The sequence below is a fragment of the Convolutriloba macropyga genome, chromosome 1 (genome assembly GCF_964194025.1).
Source record: "Convolutriloba macropyga chromosome 1, txConMacr16.3, whole genome shotgun sequence".
Taxonomy (NCBI): domain Eukaryota; kingdom Metazoa; phylum Xenacoelomorpha; order Acoela; family Convolutidae; genus Convolutriloba; species Convolutriloba macropyga.
The window spans coordinates 69,717,963-69,743,235 of NC_134468.1; the positions used below are offsets into that span (position 1 = coordinate 69,717,963).

The 25,273-nt window shown below is 37.7% G+C and overlaps 1 protein-coding gene across 1 annotated transcript in view; it reads right to left on the bottom strand.

Moving 5' to 3' along the window:
* LOC142348708 (uncharacterized) overlaps positions 1-25,273 on the bottom strand; it is a 79,769-nt gene that overhangs the window by 32,498 nt on the left and 21,998 nt on the right. Inside the window, exon 3 of the mRNA XM_075400198.1 lies at positions 9,082-9,282. Coding sequence (XP_075256313.1) covers positions 9,082-9,282 — 201 coding nt within the window. The remainder of the gene's footprint in view (positions 1-9,081; positions 9,283-25,273) is intronic.

The window sequence follows — 25,273 nt, forward strand, 5'->3', positions numbered from 1 at the left end:
ACGGAGGAGATAGTCAACAAGCATCGGTCAGATAGTGATAGAGATTTAAACCCGGTAGCTTTTCTTGGTGAAATTGTGAACAACGATTTACTACTTAAGTCTATTGATGAAGCAATTAGGGATAAAAATTTGTACGAAGCAATGAAATTGGAATAAAACTCTTTAGTGGAGATTAAAGTTTGGGAACTGGTAAAAAACAACGGAAATAAACCCATTGGTAGCCGCTGGCACTTTGCTCTTAAGTTTGGTCCTAGCGGGGAGATAACAAAGTATAAGACATGATTTGTAGCAAAAGGATTTAGCCAAGTTCCAGGTCGGGATTACAACAAAACATACTCACCAACAACACGCCTCTCAACAATTCGTGTACTGATAAGCTGCGCACTATAATAAAACACCGAGTTGAAACAAATGGATATAAAAACAGCATACTTAAACGCTGACATCGAAGAAGAAATCTTCATGCAACAGCCCGAAGGGTTCAACAAATTTGTCAAGCAAGGAAATCCATTAATTTGTAAGTTGAGGAAAAGTTGATATGGATTGAAACAGTCCGGTAGAAATTGGTACTTAACAATCAAAAATTTTCTCAGCCAATTAGGTTTCACAGCGGCCATTCAAGATGAGTGTCTTTTCATAAAGAAAGGTGAAAATGCTATTGAGGGACTAGTGTGTTTTTGGGTAGATGATATGGTGATATTAGGATTGAAAATGCTAATTTTCAATCCTAATATCACCCAAAAGTTTTCACAGAAAACGTTTGGGTTCTAAAACTAAAATCACCCCAAAGTTTCACAGTTTTCAATCCCAAAAGTTTTCACAGAAAGACTTTTGTGAAAACTTTAAAAATAAAGTTAGTGAGCGATTTCAAATTAGCAGTTATGGAGATCTTAGTTGGTTCTTAAATATAAAAATTGAGCGAACAGAAAACGAAATAAAGCTAAGTCAAGCAGCTTTTGTAGAAGTAGAAAAAATGCTAGAGAAAATTAACATGAGCGAATCGAAAACACTTGAAACACCATTAGATGTTAGCCTGAAACTGTAAAAATTAGATTCACCAGAAATAGGCAGCAATGAGCATAGAGAAATGCAAACATGTGACCATAGGGGTATAGTGGGATGCCTGAATTATCTGGCATTAACGAGTAGACCAGATATTGCGCACGCAGCTAATTTATTAAGTTCTTTTGTTCAAAATCCTGGAAAGCGACATTGGAACGCTGCAAAAGGGTGTTTACGTTACCTTAAAGGGACAAAATCAGAGAAGCTGGTTTTTAGAAAAAGTGAAAAACTGGAGTTAACAGGATTTTCAGCCTCAGATTGGGCAGGCAACATAGACAATAGAAAAAGTACAAGTGGCTTTTGGTTTAAACTTGATAATAGTTCAGGTGCAATCAGTTGGGCTAGCAAGTTACAAAAGTGTGTATCTACTTCAACAGCTGAAGTTGAGCTCAACGCCGTAGTCGAGGCAAGTAAAGAAGCAGTACATTTAGTAAGCCTATTACGAGAATTAGATTTAGATATCCAGCAGCCAGTAAATATCTTTGTAGACAATCAAGCTTGTATTGCTCTTAGTAAAAATTCGACGAATCACGGAAAGACAAAGCACTATGCATTAAAAGTGCACTTCGTTCGAAATATAGTCGAAAGTTGAATATTAGAGCTAAACTACTTACCTACCGATCGCATGCCCGCAGAAAGACTCACAAAAGCATTGGGGAGGACCAAAGTATCACTTTTTTGTAATGTCCTTCTGGGAACAAACACTTAACATGATAGGAGGAGTATTGAAAGTATAATGATAATTGTTTAAAGTATGAAAAGATATACGTACCTAAATCCACGTGCTAATTTACATCTTTGTTATTTATGAAATGAGTGAATGCAACAAGGAGCTAACACGTGCTATTTATATCAGATTTGTCTCCAACTTTTCATATTGTTATGTGTGATATGTTGACCCTTGATCTTTTGGAGAAATAAATTATCAGAGTAAATAGCTAGTTAGGATCGGATGACATAAGAAGTCAAGGAAGTTAAAAATTAAAGGTGATCACTATGAATGTGAAAGTGCGGTATTTTGGGGTAATAAGTAGGGACTGAATTTTGTGTTAATCGCCACAGTTGTCAACCAATATTTCTAATTTAACTATTCGATTACAAGATTTGTCTCTGCGTTCCCATTAGCCGACACAACCTATTCCCCCAACCACCTACCTACCCCTCCCCCTCCCCAACTTATCGCACCCCCACCTATCCCTACCCCCAAAACTAACCCCTCCCTTCACCTAACTACCCCCACCTAACCTCCCCCCATCTACCCCCGAACTATCCATCTCCCCAACCTATCTACCCACCCACCCAACCTATCTCCCCCCGCACCTTAAAAATTGTCGGCATTTTTAAAACACTTTATTGTGGTTTGTTGGGCTGCTTTTGTTTTTTTTCTCTTGTCTATTCTGATGTTCTGATTTCGGTAAGGTTATGTTAGAGATTATAATGCACGACCATTCGAGTCGTTTCCGTTATTCTACTGGCTATCTTTTTTTTTAGCAGCAAGCAAGTTTGTTCATGACTTGAATTTTGACTACTTTCTGTTTGAGCATTTACCTCCGTTTTTGATTGTTGACCTCTGTTTTCGATCATTGGACTTTAACAGTAGCTTCGTTTGTAATGTATAGTAATTAGGAATTGCTAGTATTGTTCAAGGTGAAGAGGTCATTTTGAGATTTTTTGTTCCTATATAAGTCACCCCTTATTATCTAAACTACACCGCACAAAGATTCCATCACCTATCTAACGCCCGCCCCCCGCCAAACACCCCACCCCCAATTTACCCCCCACCTAATCTTACCCCTCCCTTCACCTAGCTACCCCCACGTACCTCCCAAATTACCCCATCAGTACCCAGCTCCCCAACCTATCTACCCACCCACCAACTCACCTACTCCCCCCCACCACCTACCTACAACTCCCACGCCCCAACTTACCCCACCCCCACCTATCCCTACCCCCAAAAGTAACCCCTCCCTTCACCTAACTACCCCTACCTAACCTCCTCCAACTACCCCCGCACTGTCCATCTCCCCAACCTATCTACCCACCCACCCAACCTATCTCCCCCCGCACCTTAAAAATTGTCGGCATTTTTAAAACACTTTATTGTGGTTTGTTGGGCTGCTTTTGTTTTTTTTCTCTTGTCTATTCTGATGTTCTGATTTCGGTAAGGTTATGTTAGAGATTATAATGCACGACCATTCGAGTCGTTTCCGTTATTCTACCGGCTATGATTTTTTTATGACTTGACTTCTTTTGAATTCTTTCTCTTTGGGCATTTACCTCTGTTTTTGATTTTTGAATTCAATTTTCGAACATTGGAATTTAACAGTAGCTTCGTTTGTAAGGTATAGTAATAAGGAATTGCTGCTAATGTTCAAGGATAAGACGTCATTTTGAGATTTTTTGCTCTTATATAAGTCACTTCTTTTTATCTAAACTACACCGCACAACCCCCCCCCCCCCCCGCCTCCATCACCAATCTACCCCTTCCCCAACACCTACCAACCCCACCCCCCACACCCCCCAACTTACCCCCCCCCCCCAACTAACCTAACCCCTCACTTCACCTAGCTACCCTCAGCTACCCCAAAAATATCCCAGCACTACCCACCTCCCCATCCTATCTACCCATACACCCACCCATCTAACCCCCCACCACCTACCTATCCCCCCCACCACCTACCTGCCCCCCGCCCCAACTCATCCCTCCACTTACCTCCACTCCCCAACTACCCCAGCACTACCCACCTCCCCAACCTATATACCCACTCACACCACCTAGTTCGCCCCGCACCTCAAAAACTGTCGGCATTTTTGAAACACTTTAATGTGGTTTGTTGGGCTACTTTTGATTTTTTTCTGTTGTCATTTTGATGTTCTGATTTCGGTTAGGTTAGGTTAGAGATAATAATGCACGGCGATTCGAGTCGTTTCCGGTTTCTAACGGCTATGGTTTTACTACAAGTTTATCAAACTGTTTCCATCATCATACTACGAGTTTATCACCACTGTTTTGTCGCCATTAATCACTCAGTAACAGTGACGATAAAAGAGTGTAATCAACTCGTAATCTAATGCTTAAGTAATTTTCCAGTGTCGATCGGGCATTAAAATTTATTACACAGGCAGTTTAATTAACTGCTATTATCGCAACAGATGTTGATTAAAAGTAGTGCTCAGTTTTGTCAAATAATTAAAGAACAAAACATTTGATGGTTGGTTGTTACATTCATTGTAATGTCCTCTTTAAATTTTTGCTTCATGTTATTTTCAATTTTGTGCATCCTGCAATGGTCAACCTGACAATCATTTATTGTAAGGATAAATATTTCTCGCGGCAGCAGGAAACCCCCAGCACCTTCTTACCCCCCCCCCCTCACCGCCCCCGCACCCCCCAAACTTACCCCCTAGACCTACCCCTTCCTTTCACCTAGATATCCCCACCTACCCCCCCCCCCAATACCCCAGCACTACCCACCTCCCCAACCTATCTGCCCACCCACCTACCTACCCCCACCACCTACCTAACCCCCGGCCCCAACTTACCCCCCCCCCCCACATACCCATACTCCCCAAACTACCCCCTCCCTTCACCTAACTACCCCCATCTACACCCCAAACTACCCCGGAAATACCCACCTCCCCAACCTATCTACCCAACCACCCCACCTAGCTCTCCACGCACCTAAAAAAACTGTCGGCATTTTTAAAACACTTGAAGGTGGTTTGTTGGGCTACTTTTGTTCTTTTTTCTTGTGTATTTTGATGTTCTGATTTCGGTAAGATTAGGTTAGTGATAATAATGCACGACGATTCGTGTTGTTTCCGGTATTGTACCGGCTATGTTTTTTAGCAGAAAACATTTTTGTTCATGACTTGCATTTTGAGTTTTTTCCGTCCGAGCATTTTCCTCCGTTTTTGATTGTTGACTTCTGTTTTCGAACATTGGACCTTAACAGTGGCTTCGTTTAAAATGTATAGTAATGAGGAACTGCTGCTAATGTTCAAAGTGAAGACGTCAGTTTGAGATTTTTTGTTCCTATATAAGCCACCCCTCATTATCTAAACTACACCGCACAAAGATTCCATCACCTATCTAACGCCCGCCCCCCCGCCAAACACCTGCCTCCCCCCAACGCCCCGCAACACCCCACCCCCAATTTACCCCCCACCTAATCTTACCCCTCCCTTCACCTAGCTACCCCCACGTACCTCCCAAATTACCCCATCAGTACCCAACCTATCTACCCACCCACCAACTCACCTACTCCCCCCCACCACCTACCTACAACTCCCACGCCCCAACTTACCCCACCCCCACCTATCCCTACCCCCAAAACTAACCCCTCCCTTCACCTAACTACCCCTACCTAACCTCCCCCAACTACCCCCGCACTGTCCATCTCCCCAACCTATCTACCCACCCACCCAACCTACCCCATAACCAACCCCACGCCCATCACCTATCTACCCTCTTCCCCCCTACTCCTATCTACCCCCCACATTCCCGGCACACCCCCCCAAACTTAACCCCCACCTACCCCTACCGCCTCCCTTCACCCAGCTACCCCCACCTACCCTCACAACCACCCCGGCGCTACCCACCTCCCCAACTTATCTACCCACCCACCCACCTACCTACCCCCCCCCCACCCCCGCCCTACCTACCCCTACCCCCAAAACTAACCCCTCACCTAACTACCCCACCTCCCCCCAACTACCCCAGCACTACCCACCTCCCCTCCCCAACCTATCCACGCACCCACCCACCCCACCTAGCTCCCCCCGCACCTAAAAATGTTGTTTGTTGGGCTCCTTTTGTTTTTTTTTCTCATGTCTATTTTGATGTTCTGATTTTGGCAAGGTTAGGTTAGAGATTAGAGTGCACGGCGATTCGAGTCGTTTCCGGTATTCTACCGGCTATGTTTTTACTACATGTTTATCAAACTGTTTCCATCTTTATACTACGAGTTTATCACCACTCTTTTATCGCCACTGTTCACTTAGTAACAGTGGCGACAAAAGAGTGTGATAAACTCGTAATCTAATGCTTAAGTGTTTTTCCAGTGTCGATCGGGCGTTAAAATTTATTACACAGCAGTTTATTTAACTGCTATTATCTCAACAGGTGTTGATTAAAAGTAGTGCTCAGTTTTGTCAAATAATTAAAGAACAAATCATTTGATGGTTGGTTGTTACATTCATTGTAATGTCCTCTTGAAATTTTTGCATCATGCTATTTTTAATTTTGTGCATCTTGCAATGGTCAACCTGGCAATCAGTTATTGTAAGGATAAATATTTCTCGGGGTGGCAGGAAACAAATTTTTTTAGCATTTTAGCCCAATTCTAAGTTAATACGGGTTGAACAACTATCTGGTAAAGAATTCGTATATAAAAATTATCTGTTTCTGCTCATCAAAAACTGTTCTGCTTGGAAGACCACCTACAGTCTCTTCAACAAAAAGCACAATTGATGCAATAACGATAATATGCGAATATGCCGAAATATTATGTCTTCATGCTTCCATCAGATAATCAAAAATCTTTGCTTAATAAATGCAAGAATACAGCTTGCAAGGACCAGAATCTGTAAAAAAAATTGTAAATGTTGAAAACGACAACAACTAGGAAAAACTTAAGGGAATATGCTGTCGATGGAAAACTTATGAAAATTGACCAGAGATAATGGTACAGAGCTCAGTCTGATGTTTAATTACCAAAGTTAACAATAAGACAGTTGCAACTGTTAAACGTTTCGGTCATAGGGAAAAAAACAGAGTATTTGAGATTCTATTGCGATAATCAATTTAACTTCGTGGAATTAAAAAGACCTGAAGGTCAAATCAGCTCAAATTTCATTCGATATAATTCCGTTCAAGCGAAACTTTTACAGCACTTTGGTCAAATTATTTATTGCTTAAACCCAGCCTTGGTGCACTGGTCTGTGGCTGTGTTAACTAACAGATTGACGAAAAAAGTTTCGGCACAAAATGGATGGTGATTGGTTCTTGTTTGTCTAAAACTGGCTATAGGTATTTAAAATTCTAGTTTCCTATGCACAATGGTGCCAAAAAGATACGTAAAGCACAGTTTGTGCTCCTTTGGCGTTATTTCCGTTCAAAACGTTTGATTTGCGCTAAGGGGTGAAGAAATGCGTTTTCAAGATGATTTCATTCACTCACTCTCTCCATCGACACAGAAAAGATGGTTAAGCTGCTTTGTTCTCCTACTGTTTGCCACGTTGTTGCAATTCGAAATGTGCACTTTTTGTTGGTCAAAAAACAAAACTTTAAGTTTCAGCAGCTGAACTTTAAATCAAGATCTAGTAAACAGCATGCATACAAACGATACCACATAAGTACAGGCGTAAGGCATATCCAATGAATGAATTGTGCAAGTTGTTCGAAGAATTGGAACGAGATTTTCCGACAAAGAACAGATTAAATTTGAATTCGGACAAGTGATTACTTATGTTTTGGAGTCACAAACAATCAGATGGATGGGAACTGTCTGTGAGTTGTTCAAACAAGCTAAAGGTTTAAACTTGCTTGGAAATTTTGAGAAACTTTGAAGAAGAAGTAGCCTTTCCAATTCCTCATTATTCATCAAGAAAATGCTCCTCTGAACAAGTGGAAGATTGCCGGCAATTTTGTCAACGAAAAACAGCGGGAGGTACAAGACTGGTCAGCAAACGGTCCCGATCTCAACCCAACAAAAATATTGGGCGATACCGAAGTAACATTTACCAAAATATACAGTTCGTTGGAAGGATTTGAACAAAAAAATGTTGGAAAATTGCGTCAAAGGTCGTTAAAAACTTGTATGAAAGTTATACAAACCGTCTAATTGATGTCTAAAGATCTGAAAAACGCATAGGCTTGTTAAAAGAGAACTGATTTGAACTCAAACTGATGCCTTATTTGATGTTTTGAAAAACGGTGCAACAAATCATTATCAATCGAAACATTGAGTTTGTTATTTTTTGCCAACTATGGAATAAAAATTTTTAAAAACTGTGAACAAAAATATCACGCAAAGGAGAAAAATCGTTACAAAAAAGCGTTTTACAAAAATGTTTGGCTATTTGTTTTTTTGGGTTTATCAGTTACTCAGGGAATATTTCAATGCTAGAACTAATTCACTTGAACTTTCAGAATAATTTTTTCATATGCTGTGTGATAATTATATTTTGGCGATTTTTTATCGGGCAACACTGTTAATATTTATTCCAGATTGTTTATGTCCAGAACACCTTGATAAGATACAGTTCACAATTTGATCAGAAGACACCACATGAAAGCTACTGTCTAATTTGAGCAACAAATTTTGGATTCTGGACTAAGGATTACTTGATTTATAGGGTATATTGTTTTGTTGGTTTCAGTACATAATATCTACTTAAGAGGGTTTTTTTCAGATAGTCTTATGTCCTAAAAAAACTCATAGGGGTCATTTATAGAAGGGAAGGACAAATCCGTTTAGGATTATAAAGCTGACTACGCTTACTAACCCAAACAGTTTCCTGGGACAGTTTTTTTGCGTATTTCGTACAACTGCAACAGTCTGTTATGATACTCTCTGAAGAACGATAGAATAAGGAGCTTTTTGAACACTCTCATCATAATTTTTGCCTATTAATAGAAATGTTATCGAGATGAAATTGAAAAATCTTTGTATAAGCCAAGAGTAACTTGTTGTGCTATTGTAACAAAAGAGAAATTAATCTGCAGTGTACGGTATTTACTCATTTTTTTTGCCAATTTCCGTCAGTTTTAACTGTACTTGTCTAAAAATTAAATCTGTAGAACAACCTTGCGAATTACTGTCTCCAGAGTTTAAAAAATGGCTAGTTTTAACAAAAAATCGAACCCAAAAAACGAAATTACTCTAAAAACTATCAAGAAAGCAAAGTAATATGAGCATTAACTTCAACAGCCAGAAGTTGTTTTGAACAGTTGTTCTTTAAAAGTTATATATTGGGTCTCTAACACACGGCAAAAGTAACAAAACAGATTCCGTTCCTCTTTTACAATCCATATTCAGCTGCATTTCCACAAGATCCCAAAGTTCGAGTTCCGAATCTATCCTCATATCTTGGGCACCTCCGGCCGTAGAATCGAAAACCGATTGGATTAGAGTTTTACTATCCTGTTCACTTGATGACGGTTGATTTGATGCGTCGCAAGAGACCAGCGAGCGGAGCAATCGCAAAGTCAGGTACCTGCAGAAAGCAAAAATTGTTTTTTTTTCGCAATAATCAAACATCTCAATCAACAAAAAAGGGTGCTAGGTAATGTGCGCTCGCATATAATACCTGGTTTCTGTCATCCAGCGACCTTCAAAACTAAAAATTGGTTTTTGAACCAACCAGTACAAAATTTTGCTATTTGGTTTCATAAATTGACAAGACAAAACTTCACCAAATTTTGCTCAATTCACAATTTTGTCATTCTGCAAAAAATCGTATGAACACCATATCGCATATCTGGCTTTCATCGTCAAACATTGTTGGTGTAAACAAAATTGATTTCTTTCTTCGAAGGAAGAAAAACTATAGAGAATTTGATATGCAAGCAAAATAATCAAAATCTTTGTATTTATTGGCCATGTCTCGTTATGTATGTCTAAAGGAATAAGAATTGTAAGGCAGACCCAAACTGGTAAGTTTCTTAGTAAGTTCCTCACTGGTCGCACCTGTTATGGCCTACCCCAAGAAGGCTTTTGAAGCCTTAAAGTAAAAAGAGTGAGGGCCACTTATTTCTGCGCTTGAGGTAAGATTACCTAGTTCTCTCTGACTAACTGACTTTGTAAAACACATGAAGATAAACTCAAATATAACTGTGGCAATAATATGCAACACGGGAGTCAATGGTGTACGTATAGTGCAACTATCTATTAGACTAACTAGAGTCAGGCGTGCTAGCACAATATAACAGAGAACAGAGTTTTCTCAGTCTCTGATTGGTGGAAAAACACATTCTGTATTTTAGTCTGCTGCACTTGAAAAAGATGCATAGCATTTTTGTATTCAGTATCTTTTGCGCAGTTAAGTAAATGTTCGATTTTTTTTGCAATTTTTTCAGTCGTTTAGCGGATTTTGGCATTCAGCTTCCTACTTCACACAAGCTATCGCAAAAGGTCTTTCTTCACTATTTTTAAAATCATTTAATCAGTTTAATGCATTTGTGCAATATTTGCAAGTGTATTTTTCGATAGAACCGTTTCGTTGAGGGAACTGGAAAACTCTACTAGCCGAGAAACTGTAAGATATCTTATAGTAACTTGCTGTCATTAAATTAATAACAACCGATTTGATTTACGCTTTTGTATTGAATCACGGGTGTCTGCTAGCGCCCCCAGCGCTATATAACCGTTAAATTTGCACCCCCAAAATCTAAGTTTTCGCAAATTATAAATGCGATTTTTACATTTCATTGAAACAAGAGTGTCTAGGTATATTGAAGTCTCTATTAGAATAGTTTCCTTAAAAAAATTGAAAAATCAAGCCCTTATTGTAGCCAATAACATCAAAAGTGACCTAAGACAAAATTTTTTTTGATGCTTACGTTATATGCAACAAATTTTGGTTGAATACGTAATACTTTCAAACCATAGCTGTGCTAGCTTTTAGTAAATGCATATTGTTCATATATGTTCACATAAAAGATTACTTAGCTTTAACAATTTAGACATTTGATAATGGGAGTGCCTAACTAGGCGGGGGGTGGGGGGAGGGGGCGCTAGCAGAAAAGATCAGAAAACAATTACAAATCCAAAGTTATTACTTTTCTAACTAAAACGTTATTGCAATTAGTAAGTTTTTATTTAATACGCTTGTAGTACAATTCAAAAGATTGAAAATGAAACGTTTATTCCTAATTTTGTGACATTATCTAATACACTTTTCCAGCTCCCTAAACTTCTCCACCAAAATTTTATTAGCAAATATTGCATAATTGCATTGAGCTGATTGAATGATTTTAAAAATAATGGAGACGGTTGCTTTTTGAAGTAGAAAATTACATGTCAAAGACCGTTGAAAGATTAGATAAGTCCACAAAAACAATTCAAAACCATACTAAACTGAAAACATAACATTACGTTGAAAAACACGTTTGCTGAAAGCAGTGGCAAAGCCAACATTGCAGACAAAATCTGACTGAATGAAGACTAAATTCATTGAATCCTTGATGCAAAATTTAGTGACATCAGCAATGCGTAAATTGGCGACTAATCCTACCAAATCAAAAGACTAGATTATGATCGGCGACAACATCAAAAGATTAGAAACAATAACTTGTCACCATTTTACGCACACTTAAAATTCAGAATTAACCGACATATAAACCAACGTTTTAGCGTGTCAGCGTTTTTTGCACTTGCTTACTTTCTTGATCTTAGTACAGGTGTGCAGAAAACAGCAATCGTGCTGAGTATATATACTCCATACGATGTGGATTTAGTTTTGTAGTGAACAAATTACTGAAATGCAACGCAACTCTTCGGAATCTTATTTCATTAATCTATTACAATAATTGTTTAGGCAAATAAAAACATAAGTTGGTAACTTAGAACACATGAACTCAACCCCACTTTCTTTTAAACAGCATCACAGTAAAACTCCTCAAGTTGCGCCGCTCTAAAAAATGTGAAACAGTCAAACCACCACAACCTCCTCCTTCAAAATTACTGCACATGATTTTATGAGGAAATCATAGCCTGAAAACTCTGAAAAGGAGTCATAGTTGATATTAACGTCAATTTCTAGAATCAACTCGCTTTCAGTATTTTTTTAAAGAGAAAATTTCTCCTGATTAAAAATTTTAAAAAATTTACTGAAAAAGTAAAGTTTTCCTCCACTACGATACAAAACTCAATACCCGATAACGAAATTGCTTTGGGAATCATTTTTAACAATCATAAATTATATCAAAAACAGTAAAACAAAAACTATTTATATTAAGAAACTCGATTTAGAAAATAAAAAGTTGATTAGTGTTAAAATGTGATACATCGCAAAGTAGAGATTTGAAGTTGAAACTTCGCTATACAAAGAAAACTTTCCCACCTGATGTTGGTTAAGTAATATTATTGAGTAATGATTTCTAACTTGAACTGAATCGTTGCTGAAAATTTAACCAAACCACTAAAATTATTAGTACACACAACCCATAACTTTGGGCGGCAAAATCGACTCCCCACTGCTAAAACATCGATCAAAAACCAACTCGCCAATCCTTCCAGTCGATATCAAGGACAGAATGTAAGAACAGATTAGAAGAACAATTCGTTAAGTGAAAAAAAACGTCACTAGCACTTACCATATACGGCAATGGGGATACTTAAACCATAAATTAAACCAAATCAGCTAATCTAAACCTAGACAGGTCTGTATCTTTGATACTGATACGCACTATGAAAAAGCTGTGAATTTTTGCACTTTTAGGCATTTATTTTTAATATAATATCATTATTTAGGTCAACTAATATAACATTAAAATTATTGTTGCTCGTGCTCAAGACCACGACAATGGTGTCCAAATAGTTGACCGACAATCAATATTTCGATTTGCAGAATGCTTTATCCTGTACTGCGGGGATCATGTCACTTTTAGGGAACTGTCGCGCAGAGATGAAAGAGGACAAGTTCAACACAGACGGTACCATCGTGTACCTAAATGTAACAGATCCTTTTCCTAATCTGTGCGGCGAAGACGCACCTCTGAAACTCAGGCGTCCTATGAGCCCTAAGAAGTTAGATACTCCTTTTTTAAAGAGATCAGAATAGCAAGGCAGAGCTACATTTGTCATAAAAAAGAACGATAGCGGCAGAAGGGACTAAAATTCTTTCCATCATCCGAGGCGCATGAGGGTCTGATGAAAGTTTCCTAATTTGTACTTGAGCAAAATCAGGCTACTGTGGTTTCGATAATTTAAGACGGCAACCAACCCGAAGAAGAGTTGGTAACAATAAAGTTTAACCCAGGTTTGATACAACCGAGACCAAATGACGACTACTATACGACAATAAAAAAATACCAATGATGTCTCATTTTGAAGTGACGAAAAAACCTACAATTCAGAAGTCATGCACTGCTTTTGCACGATCGCCATTAGGTAAAAATACAAAATGAAAAATAGGATATGACTTCACAAAAGCCCGTAGAAAACCAAGTGAAAATTTCACTTGTAAAAAAGGCAGTGTTAATAGATGTGGAGGCAAGCAGCATAGCAACAATTCATGTCCGGTTTTGAGCAAATCTATAACTCATCGAAAATTTGGTTTATTTTGCTAAATTGTACACAAGTAAAACCCAACTTAAGTCTGCAGGGAAGAAGGTAAACTTGGTAGTTAAACATCTTCCAGGACGGAGATGGGAATTTACTGTAAACAAGAAAACGTGTTTAATATGTCAGTGACATTGGAGTAAACTACAGTAGAGGACCACAAATGAAAAAACAAGTTGATAATGGCGCTGATAGTTTCTTGATATCGTCATTCATCTAGACTGGGCTTGGTAAACCTCAATTAGATGAAAAAAAACAGACGTATTGAGGCCAATAAAGGTCATCAATTGACCTTTCGAGGATCATAAACATGTGATGTTGAGTGGAGCGGAAGGAAGTATAAGCAGCATTAACTAGCAGTTGTACAATATGATAAAAAAATTGGGCAATTTGGTAGAGATGCTATGTCAAAAAAGCATCAGCAGTGTGTGATGAAAGACTCAATGCAGGCAATGGGTACAAGGTAAATTGATATGCAACCGGGATCACAGCCAACGTTCTACAAGGCTAGAAAGATAACTCTACCCTTACATGACAGGTTCAAAGAGTGGTTTGAGACAATGGTACTGCAAAGCATTTTATAGCTTGTGCACTATGGTGTCAGCAGATGAAGCCTGTGCATCAGTACCGAGGGAGCGGATGCAAAATCAATAACTAAGACTGTTCAAGTGAGCGTTCACATTAAATACAGAGTTATTTTCGAGGATTACCAACAAATCAGCAAATCTCATAGGACTATTTAGGATTTGAAGGCTTCCTCAGGGCTCGGAGATCTCTTCGTCAATCGTTCAGAATTAAACAGAGTCAAATCTCAAAAAATCAAGGGTATGCTCATCTTTCAAGACGTTGTACTGGTATGTGGAAGATCAGAAGAGCAAGAGAAGAAATGAATATTTGCGGTCAACATTTACTCTGTAAAAAAAATTTACCTGCACGAAAAGAAAATCACCTCAAAACCAGTCCCAAGCGTTATTTTTCTTGTTTACTCTGCTTCCAAAAGGAAATGCCACCCCATCCCACGCGTGTTGGTACAAAACTCAAAATGACCGTCATCCTTAAAACAACTTGAGTCTTTTCTATGACTAGCAAACTTTCATGGCCCAATTAAAACAGATTTTGTTACAAAGATGTAGTCTTCTAACGGAATTCGGAAAACAATTCAGATGAACAGAATAGTGGCAAAAAATTCAGCCAACTTCCTTAGCCTTACAGCTTTAATTGCAACTGTTACAACAGATGCCTCGAAAAACCAATGCGTGTGGTCTTTCGTCAAGAAAGGTGTACTGTGATTTACGTCTCCAGGAAATTGTTACAAGCCAAACAGAACTACTCGCATATTGAATGAGATGTACTTGCAGTTTTTGTTTTGGTGATAAGATTGAGAAAATACATGTTCGGAAGGAGGTCCAATCTAAATACTGATCAGACACAACTCAATTATCTCTTTGCACTGGAAAAGAAAATTCCAAAAACAGAATCACGAAATGGTTAACAGCGTTGCTGTGATTTGAATTCGAATTGAAATAAACACCCACAAAGATTATTCCCATGCTGATGCTTTTAGCAGAATACATTTTGAAGCTAAAAAATAACCAAGTCTGCTTTGCCTCCAACAAAAATCTTTTTCTGTAGAATCCGAGCTGGTAACGCAGTCAGACATAGGAACTGAACTGGAATCGAATCGATTGTTCCTTGATGTCATCAAACAAATAAGGACGGCAGCTGAAAACAATATTCAAAGGCAGAACAAAAGATTCGAATAACAGAATGATGCTCTGACCATCCCCTATAGAATCATCTTTCGTGTTGTTGTACTTTTCATTCCAACCAAACTAAGACCTCTGGTGATGGCTCACGCTTGTTAGACCAGTTTGCAAAAAATGCAACAGAAACGACATTCGGAATTATAGCCTGGTATACCGATATCTGTCAGGATGATCTCAGACTTGTCAGTAAGTGAAATGATTCAAATAGAGGCTTGTTCTGGGGAAAACAGTATCTACTTGGCCAGATACAGAAGTTTGGGAAAGACACCATATGGACTGGAGTTAATTTAGGGACCAAAGTAAAAACTTAGTCAAAGCAAACGTTGGATCAAGTTGAATAGAAGCCTTCCCAACGGGAAGTAGAACTTGAAAAACAGTCTCAAGTGCACTTGACACGTATCGTTGCAAGATTTGAGACGTAAGTATCAGTCAATGGCCCCAGTATGTAAGCGGTGACCTAAAACAGCGGTGTAGATCACTGGAGATGAAATCGATGGAGTTGGACATCTACCATCAAAGAGCAAATGGACTTGCTGAGCGAGTGGTCCAAACAGTGAAACGGTATATTCAAGCAGGGAGTCAAAACTGAAATTTTCTTTCCGCGCATTCTTACCGCCAGCTGCGATGACACATCAAATAATTAGAAGATGCGGAGCAAAATTCTTGCGCCAAAAAAAGACTTCCAGTGCTAACTGATTTTGATTTGTGATCAGTCCTTTTCATGCCAATGAGCAGTTTGCCAGCAGTTCCAGCGAACTTTATTATCCTTAAAAGAATGAAAACTTCATTTATCCAGCCAGAGAATGTAAACGATATAGTTCTAGATAGTGAAAATAAAATTGAACGATTCGATTTTAAAAACATCAAGATTGAATCTACTGATAAGCACTGTAGGGACAACTTAAAGATGGCATAACCTAATTCCAATGAAGAGACTTCAGGAAGTGAAAAGGAACATTCATCATGCGCCACGACAAGTTCTCAGGAAAAAAAACAAACCGCTAGCAAGATTTAGAACAGGTAATTCTGGAAATTTGCTTTGAAAAGGAGGGCGGATATGATATATTGCGAAATAGAAAAAATAGGAGTTTGTATCGAAATTTCGTTATATAGGGTAAAATTTCTTAACTGATTCTTGTAGAGAAACGTTACTGAATAGTGGTTTTGTTCAAACTACCACTGTATCAGTGTGCATGAACCATAAATATGGGGGATATATTTGAATTTCCCAGCATTAATGATAAAAACAACTTATCTGTTCTCCCCGTAGATATCAGTGAAACATTTCCATGTTGGGAGAACAATGCGTTAAGTGCAAAAAACAGCACTTCTACTTGACGTATAAGGCAAGGTGAAAAACTTGTTCAAACTCAAGGTGTCAATTGAAACATATCAGCTAATCCATTTCTCGAATCGTCTGTAAATTTTTACACTAATACCGACTATGAACAACTGCGATTTTTTGTTCATGTAGGATATTTTGATTTCAATTATTATAACATTCAAATTCTTGTTACTCGTGCTCGAGACAAGGCCAGTACATTTTGACAATAAAATAAAGCAACCAATTTTCCAACAAACTGTTATATTCACCAACTTGCTCTAAACAAAATCAATATAGACATTCATATCCAGTGAAAGTTACAGAACAGCAATTAACAGATTCAGCAGTAAGGAACAAAAATACGCTCAAAACTAAAAAGTATTGATTTATTAAAATGGAAACGAAATTTGATCAAACAATAAAGATTAAACGATAGTAATCTTTATGCTGAAAGCATGGGTTAATCGAAAGGACCAAGAACTGTTTTATATCAATAACACCCAAAATAATACAGACCTTTTAATACAAGTCAAAGGGCTAGTTTATCACGTTGAAAATGGAATTGGAAAAGAAGATGGCTCCGAAATAGAAACTATTTAAAAAAAACTTGCTTGAAGGGCAAATTGTTAAACGCTTAAGTTTCATTGCTCTCCTTTGAAGACTAAAGGTGTGAAGTTGAATTTCAGGTGCAACTACTGTTCAGGTCTGTATTTTTGTTGCATTCAGCAAAGTAGCAATAAAAAATTTTGTCAAAAAATTAACCTAAATTAAAAGACAATTACAAATTCTAGGGAAAAACAACTTTTTTATAAAGCAATTTCCAGCCATTTTTTAAGCTTCCCAAAGTTACGGTTATGTTTAGTTTTATTTTTCCCACACGTCAGCCCAACGCTTTTTCAGCACTTCTATAGGGTAATAAAAGGGCAAAATGGGCTAAAATTGTATACGTTACCGAGGGCGTAGGAGAGTTCGATGACGGTTTCTCAGCGCGTACTCGAGCAAAAGCACGCTACAGTGACATCAAAAAACCTAAGACGGCAAACAAACCCGAGGAAGATTTCATAAAAATAAATTTTATCTCAGGTTTGAGAGACCATCAGGCCAAATTAGGACCACTAGATTGTTTCAAAACTAAACTAACGATGTCTCTCTCTGAAATGACTGAAATGACAGAAAGCCTAACGTTCAGAGATCAAGGAATAATTTTTGGAAATTTTCCGAAGAGAAAAAAAACACCGAATAAAAGAAGTAGTAGAAAAAAAATCAAAAACCCCTAATATTCATTGTAAACAAGGCAGTTGTAACTTGTGCAACAGATGTGGAGGTATGCCACACAGCAACAAGCCATATTCTGCTTTGAGCAAAGAATGTAACCTTTAAAAAAGGAGACACTTTGCAAAAAAGTACAGAATTAAAGCCCAACGTAACTCGAGTAAGTTTGACCAGGACAACAACTTCTTCGAAGATTAAAGTTTGCTGGTTGGTCAAACAAAGTGGAGATTGGAATCTACTATACAAAGAAAAGCGTGTTTACCATGTCAGTGACAATGGAAAAAGTTACGTTAGAGGACATTAATTGAAAACGCAGGTTGATACCGGCAATGATAGTTTCTTGATGTCGTCATTCATCTGGATTCCGCTTGGTAATCCTCGGTTAGACGGGAAAAACAGACATATTGAGGCCTATGATAGTCATCAGTTGACGCTTCGGGGATTAGTAGCATATGATCTTGAGTAGAGCGGAAGTGAGTGCAATCAACAACTGGCGGTTCTGCAGTCTGACAAAGAACTCGGGCTACTTGGGAGAGACAAACTACCACATTAAAGTATCAACAAATTGTGTGATGAGAGACTACATGCAACAAAAGCGTACTCAAGTCAAGCAAAACTTGTACTCGGATCACAGTCGTTTTTCTGCAAGGCCCGAAAATTACCTCTTCCAATAAAAGACGGCGTCAATGTATTACATGAGACAATGGTGCAACAAGTCATCTTCGAGCCCGTTAAACATGATGATTTCAGATATATATAACCAGCACTGTGGCAGCGGATGGAAATTGGATAACTAAGATTGTGTGTCGATCTAAAAAAGCTCACTTTAATGTTAAAGTTATGCATGAGGATTACCAATCCTAGACACGGAGACCATTTCTTAAAATATCCATGGCAACTATATTTCGTCAAATTTGATCTATCAGACGAGTACTATCCAATCGAATTTGACGGGTTGCGAAACTAAAATGCACGATTAACTCATTGATGAGTTCAGAATGTGTTGGCTTCCTCGGGTCTTGAAGAACTCCTCATCTTTCAAAATGGCATTGATTCAACTTTCAAAGGAATCATCTTTCAAGGCGATGTAATGGTATGTGGAATATAAAAGGAGTAAAAATGCTTGCAGTCAAAAGTTGCCTGCGTGAACAAATTTGTGCAATCAACGCAAGAAATTTCACTTCAAAGTATGTCCCAAGCGTTATTTTCTAGATTACTCTCTTTCTAAAAAAGGAATAGCATCCAATCTCAACCGTGATGAGAAAATGGAACAAAATCACCATTGAACATGAAACAATCGATGAGTCTTTAGTATGATCAGCAAACTTTAATGATCCAGTAATAACAGATCTGATGAGCAAACTTTTATGATCCAGTAATAAAAGATCATGAAACAACTGATGAGTCTTTAGTATGATCAGCCATCTTTTATGATCCAGTAATAACAGATCTTGCAGCGAGAACGCTATATTTGAACCGAAGACAAAAATACAATTTTAGATGCGCAAATGAAGAGTAAAAGCTTTTGAAAAAATAAAAACAAGTTATTCTTTAACCTATTAGTTCTGCCTTACAGCATAACAACTGAAGTTACGGGTACAACACAAGGCTTGGACAAACCAATAGGAGGGGTCCTCTTGCGAAAAAAGATCTTTTGATTTACGTTTCCGGGAGAATGTCAGAAGTCGAACAGAACTGCTCCCATATTGAGTGAGAGCCACTGGTATTTGTCTATTTGGTCACAAGATTGAACTAAAACCTGCTAGGAAGAAGGTTCACTATACAGCCTAACTACATATTTCTCAAATGCCTCCTTGTACCAAAGAAGAAGCTTAAAAAAGAATCACTAGAGGGGATGTATCACTGATGGGATGTGACTTTGAATTGAAAAACAAACACGCAGATCAAGTTCTCCAAAATGATGCATTGAGCAGACTATACCTTGAAAATAAGAGTGATCGGCTGTGTTTTGGACTGAAAATTTTTGTTTTACATCCGAATTGGTAACCCAACCAGACATCAGAACTTTATTGGAATCAAATTGATAATTCTAAGATGTCGTCAAAAAAATACGAAGTGGCAATTGAAAATAATAAAGCTGTAAAAGGAATCGAATAACAGAGCGATTCTCTGTTCAACGAGGACGGAATCATCTTTCAAGATGTCTTACCTTTAATTCCACCCGAAGTTAGACCTCTTGTGATGGCTAAAGATCGTGAGAACAGCCCCGGAAAGATGCAACAGAAAATATAATCTGAATGATGGCTTCGCGGCCTGATATCTGTCAAGATGATTTCTGATTTCTCAATATTTGTAAGGATTGCCAATAAGAGTTGCAGATCCCACTCGGCCAGAAACAGAACGTTCAAAAAAACTCCATTTGAACTGGGATTAAGTTAAGGGCCACAGTAACATCTTGGTGATATCAGACATGAAAACAGGTGGGATAGAAGCCTTACCAGTAGGAAAAAGAGCTTAACCAAGAATGAAAGTGCACTTTAGTGAAATCGTTGCAAGGCTTGAGATAACAATAACGTTACTATCAGACAATGGTTCGAAATTTGTGAGCGGTGAACTAAAACAGTGGTGTGAAATGAGGTTGAAGACGATGGAGTCTCCCATCTACCATCAAAGAGCAAATGCACTTGCTGAGCGAGTGGTCCAAACAGTGAAACGGAAGGTTCAAGCATGGAGTCAAAACTGAATATCTCTTTTGGCGCATTCCTAATGCCAACTTCGATGACACATCAAATAACTAGAAGATAAGGAGCAAAACTCCTCTGGAACTGCCGCTGGGCCAAAAAAAGACTTCCAGTGTTCACTGAATTTGATCTGTGTGATCTAGTCGTTTTCATGCCAATGAGCAGTTTGCCAACAGTTCCAGGCAACATTTTTATCCTTAAAAGAACGGACACTTCATTTATCAGTAGGGCGGGTGGTCCAATTAATGAAACGGGATATTCAAGCCTGGCGTCCAAAAACTTCCTTAAACCAACTTTTCTACAGCATTTTTCTACAGCCAGCTTTGGTGACACATTGGATTCTTTCAAGACTCGGGTCAAATTTCTCGTGAAGTAACTGCTGGGACCGAAAATAAGACTTCCAGTTGTCAACAATTCTGATCAGTGTGAACCAGTATTTTTCAATTCAACAAGCAGTTTGACAACAGTTCCAGTCACCTTTCTTATCCTTAATGATATGAACTCTTCATTTATTCAATCAAAGAATTCAAATGAGACTGTGCTTGTTCTAGACCAACAATTTGCACGGCGGGAGCTGGATAAATTAAGACAGATAAAATCGCCTAATACCACTGAAGACAACCTAGTAACTGAAAGGGAACAAACTTCAGGGGTCATGAGAAATGTGAGCAGACAAAGGAAACAGTCAACATAATTTGGAGAAGCGTTTCCCATGAACAAAGTAGAGAACTTAGAAGATTACGTTGAGAATTCGGTATATAGTGAAAACATTCTAACCTGATGTTATTGATAGAGTTATGTTACTGAAAAGTGGTTTTGCACAAACCACCACTTTATCAGTATACGTAAAACATAAATGTGGGCGTTAAGTTCGACCTTCCCACCATTTTTGATGAAAAATAATTTGTCAATCTTCTCCGTAGATATCAATGACACGTTCTCAGGTTGGGAGAGCAATGCGTTGAGTGCAAATAAACAGCACTACTACTTGACGTAAAAGGCAAAGTGAAAAACTTGTTCATACTCAAGGTGTCAATTGAAACATATCAGCTAATCCATTTCTCGAATCGTCTGTAAATTTTTACACTAATACAAACTATGAACAACTGTGATTTATTGTTCATGTAGGATATTTCGATTTCAATTATTAAAACATTAAAATTCTTGTTACTCGTGCTCGAGACAAGGCCAGTACATTTTGACAATAAAATAAAACAATCAATTTATCAACAAACTGTTATATTCACCAACTCGCTCTAAACAAAATCAATATAGACATTCATATCCAGTGAAAGTTACAGAACAGCAATTAGCAGATTCAGCAGTAACGAACAAAAATACGCTCAAAACTAAAAAGCATTGATTTATTAAAATGGAAACGAAATTTGATCAAACAATAAAGATTAAACAATAGTAATCTTTATGCTGAAAGCATAGGTTAATCGAAAAGACCAAGAACTGTTTTATATCAATAACAACCAAAATAATACAGACCATTTAATACAAGTCAAAGGGCTAGTTTATCACGTTGAAAATGGAAATGGAAAAGAAGATGGCTCCGAAATTGAAACTGTTTTTATAAAAAACTTGCTTGAAGGGCAGATTGTTAAACGCTTAAGTTTCATTGCTCTCCTTTGAAGACTAATGGTGTGAAGTTGAATTTCAGGTGCAACTACTGTTCAGGTCTGGTTTTTCTGAAAATTTTTTTGTTGCATTCAGCAAAGTAGCAATAAAAAAATTTGTCAAAAAATTAACCTAAATTAAAAGACAATTACAAATTCTAGGGAAAAACAACTTTTTTATAAAGCAATTTCCAGCCATTTTTTAAGCTTCCCAAAGTTACGGATATGTTTAGTTTTATTTTTCCCACATCTCAGCCCAACGCTTTTTCAGCCCTTCTATAGAAAGAGTTATAAGAGGGCAAAATGGGCTAAAATTGTATACGTTACCGAGGGCGTAGGAGAGTTCGATGACAGTTTCTCAGCGCGTACTCGAGCAAAAGCACGCTACAGTGACATCAAAACACCTAAGACGGCAACCAAACCCGAGGAAGATTTTATAAAAATAAATTTTATCTCAGGTTTGAGAGACCATCAGGCCAAATTAGGACCGCTAGATTGTTTCAAAACTAAACTAACGATGTCTCTCTCTGAAATGACTGAAATGACAGAAAACCTAACGTTCAGAGATTTACTGAATAGTATTTTTGTTCAAACTACTACTGTATCAGTGTGCATGAACCATAATGATGGGCGATATAATTGAATTTCCTAGCATTAATGATAAAAACAACTTATCTGTTCTCCCCGTAGATATCAGTGAAACATTTCCATGTTGGGAGAGCAATTCGTTGAGTGAAAAAAAACAGCACTACTACTTGACGTAAAAGGCAAAGTGAAAAACTTGTTCATGCTTAAGGTGTAAGGTAAACCATACCAGCTAATCCATTTCTCGAAGCGTCTGTAAATTTTCATACTTATACGGTCTATGAACCCCTGTGATTTTTTGCACATTTAAGATATTTTGATTTCAATTATTATAACATTCAAATTCGTGTTACTTGTGCTCTAGAAAAGGCCACAACATTTTCACAAGAAAATAAAACATGCAATTTTCTACAAACTGTTATATTCACGAATTCACTTTAAACAAAATCAATACAAGCAAATGTATTCAGTAAACGTAGGAAAACAGCAAATAATGGATTCAACAGTAATGAACAAAAAAGCTCTTAAAAATATAAAGCATTAATTTACTAAAATGGAAAACAAAAATGATGAAATAATAAGGATTAAACAAAAATATTTATTATAGGGGTCGATCAAAGACCAAGAGTTGTTTTAAAGCAATTCTCCCAAAACAATATAAACTTTCTTGATACGGACAAAAGAGGTAGTTTAATAGATTCAAACTGGTATTAGAAACAAAAAGGCATCGAAAATCAAACACGTTTAAAAAACTTGCTTATTGGGCTTCGAAAGTCTACGTTTCCTTGCTCTTCTTTAAATACCATTATTAATTTAACCGCAAATTTTTCATGTACGCGTTTTGTATATGTATTAAATCGTATGATCTGATTTTGTGATATTTTTGTCTGTACTTATAACACTGTTGGCAAAATTGATACAAAAGGGAGACTCCAGTTGCCTAGAAGATTACCAAAAATTTTACGCCGCAATACCAAATTCTCTTCCACTACATTCTATCGAAGCCATAAAGATTTGCTCACTTTGTTCAACATTTATAATTAGTGACTATTATTAGTACACAATCGTCATACATGAAGTTAAACTGAAACTAAAACTTGAACTTTGCTATTATTCCTACATATTCACGCGTTTACAATCACACAAACTTAGCTCCAACGGAGTAAGAGATACTCAACTTGATGTGCCGGATTCGATGAATTTTCCGATTTTCTTACCAAATCAGAGAGAGCGGGGCACCGTGTAAGGCATCCCGAACCCCAAACTCAGTTTATTCAGAGATTTTTAAGACATAGTGGTGTAAAACCAATCAGAAATGCAAATTTGACATGTACGACAGTATAAATAGAGCTTGAAAATCTACCAAGAATCTGTTCAAACCCTGTAATTTTGTCTTATTAAACCAATATTCAGTGCGTATTGAAGCACACTTCCTTGAGTGGTAACTTACTTGTTATCGTGTCTTGTTTTTCTAGATCATATTAGTGATTGTACAATTATAACTAACTTTGACTTGTTGAAATGAGAATTCACTTGGTATTCTCAAAATTTTCTTTCTGAGGAACAAAGTTCCTAAGTAAGAGAAACTCTTGTAAAGCACATATTCAGTTTCTCTTTCTGGCTTTATCGAAGTCTGGTGTAGTTTTGATGTTGGTTATTGATGCCAACAGGTTATTGAAATATCGCAATATTCACAATTGAGTTATATCCTGAGATGTTCCTTGTGAAAGAGATTATCTACAACATTGAAATTTGGTCTATAGTTAGCCAAAGGCCAATTGACCAACGTGTTCGACGCCGATTTTGCTATTTCGATTCATAAATTGAGTTATTAACCAAAAGTGAAGCAAAATTTGATTTTTTTCAACTTGAAATAATTTGTTTTTTTTTAGAGAACCAAGTTTGTTAAACAGCAGAGTTGGGCAATTAGTTTTTGAGACTAGTTGAGCACGAAGTAATGCAACGGTAATTTAGAGTATAGCGGGCAAAACAGTTCACAAAAGGTAACTGAAAAAATGCAATATCCTGACAGATTTGAAACCGCTGAAACGAACGGGGCGATATAACGTTTTCTTTGACTTTGATAGGAGAGCAGCCGTTATATTTGGTCCAAACCGGACTGTGGAAAAAATACTGCTGAAAAAATCTGACGATGAGAGTGTCAAAGGCACCCACCAAAAAAAATCAAATTAATCAAAGGCAACAGGCCAGTGAGGCAAATAGAAGAGTGCAATTCAGTAAAGAATGTGAAGTAAAAACCTTGCTCAAAGGGAATAAGAAAAGCAAACAGCAATCAGGCAATTCGCAGCCCAACCAGCAGAGAGCAATTTTAATCAACAGCTCAAAGATAATACAAGAAGTTTCAAGATTTAGTGGAAGAAATTAACACTAAACGAATGCTTGGCTATGAAATAATGGAAGATTCAGACCGACCCAACAAACTGGAGGTCCTCTACCAACAGACTGCTCAGCTTTTAGAGAAAGAAATACTCAAGCAACTTCAGCATCGAAGCAAGCTTGCACCCTACCCAAAAATTTCCGTTCAAGAACATCTGAAAGAAGCAAGGAAGTGCTAAGCAAGTTTGGACTAACATTGGCTCGCATATATGAGCGAATGCATACACCCAGCAATGAATGCAGAGCAAAGCAACGC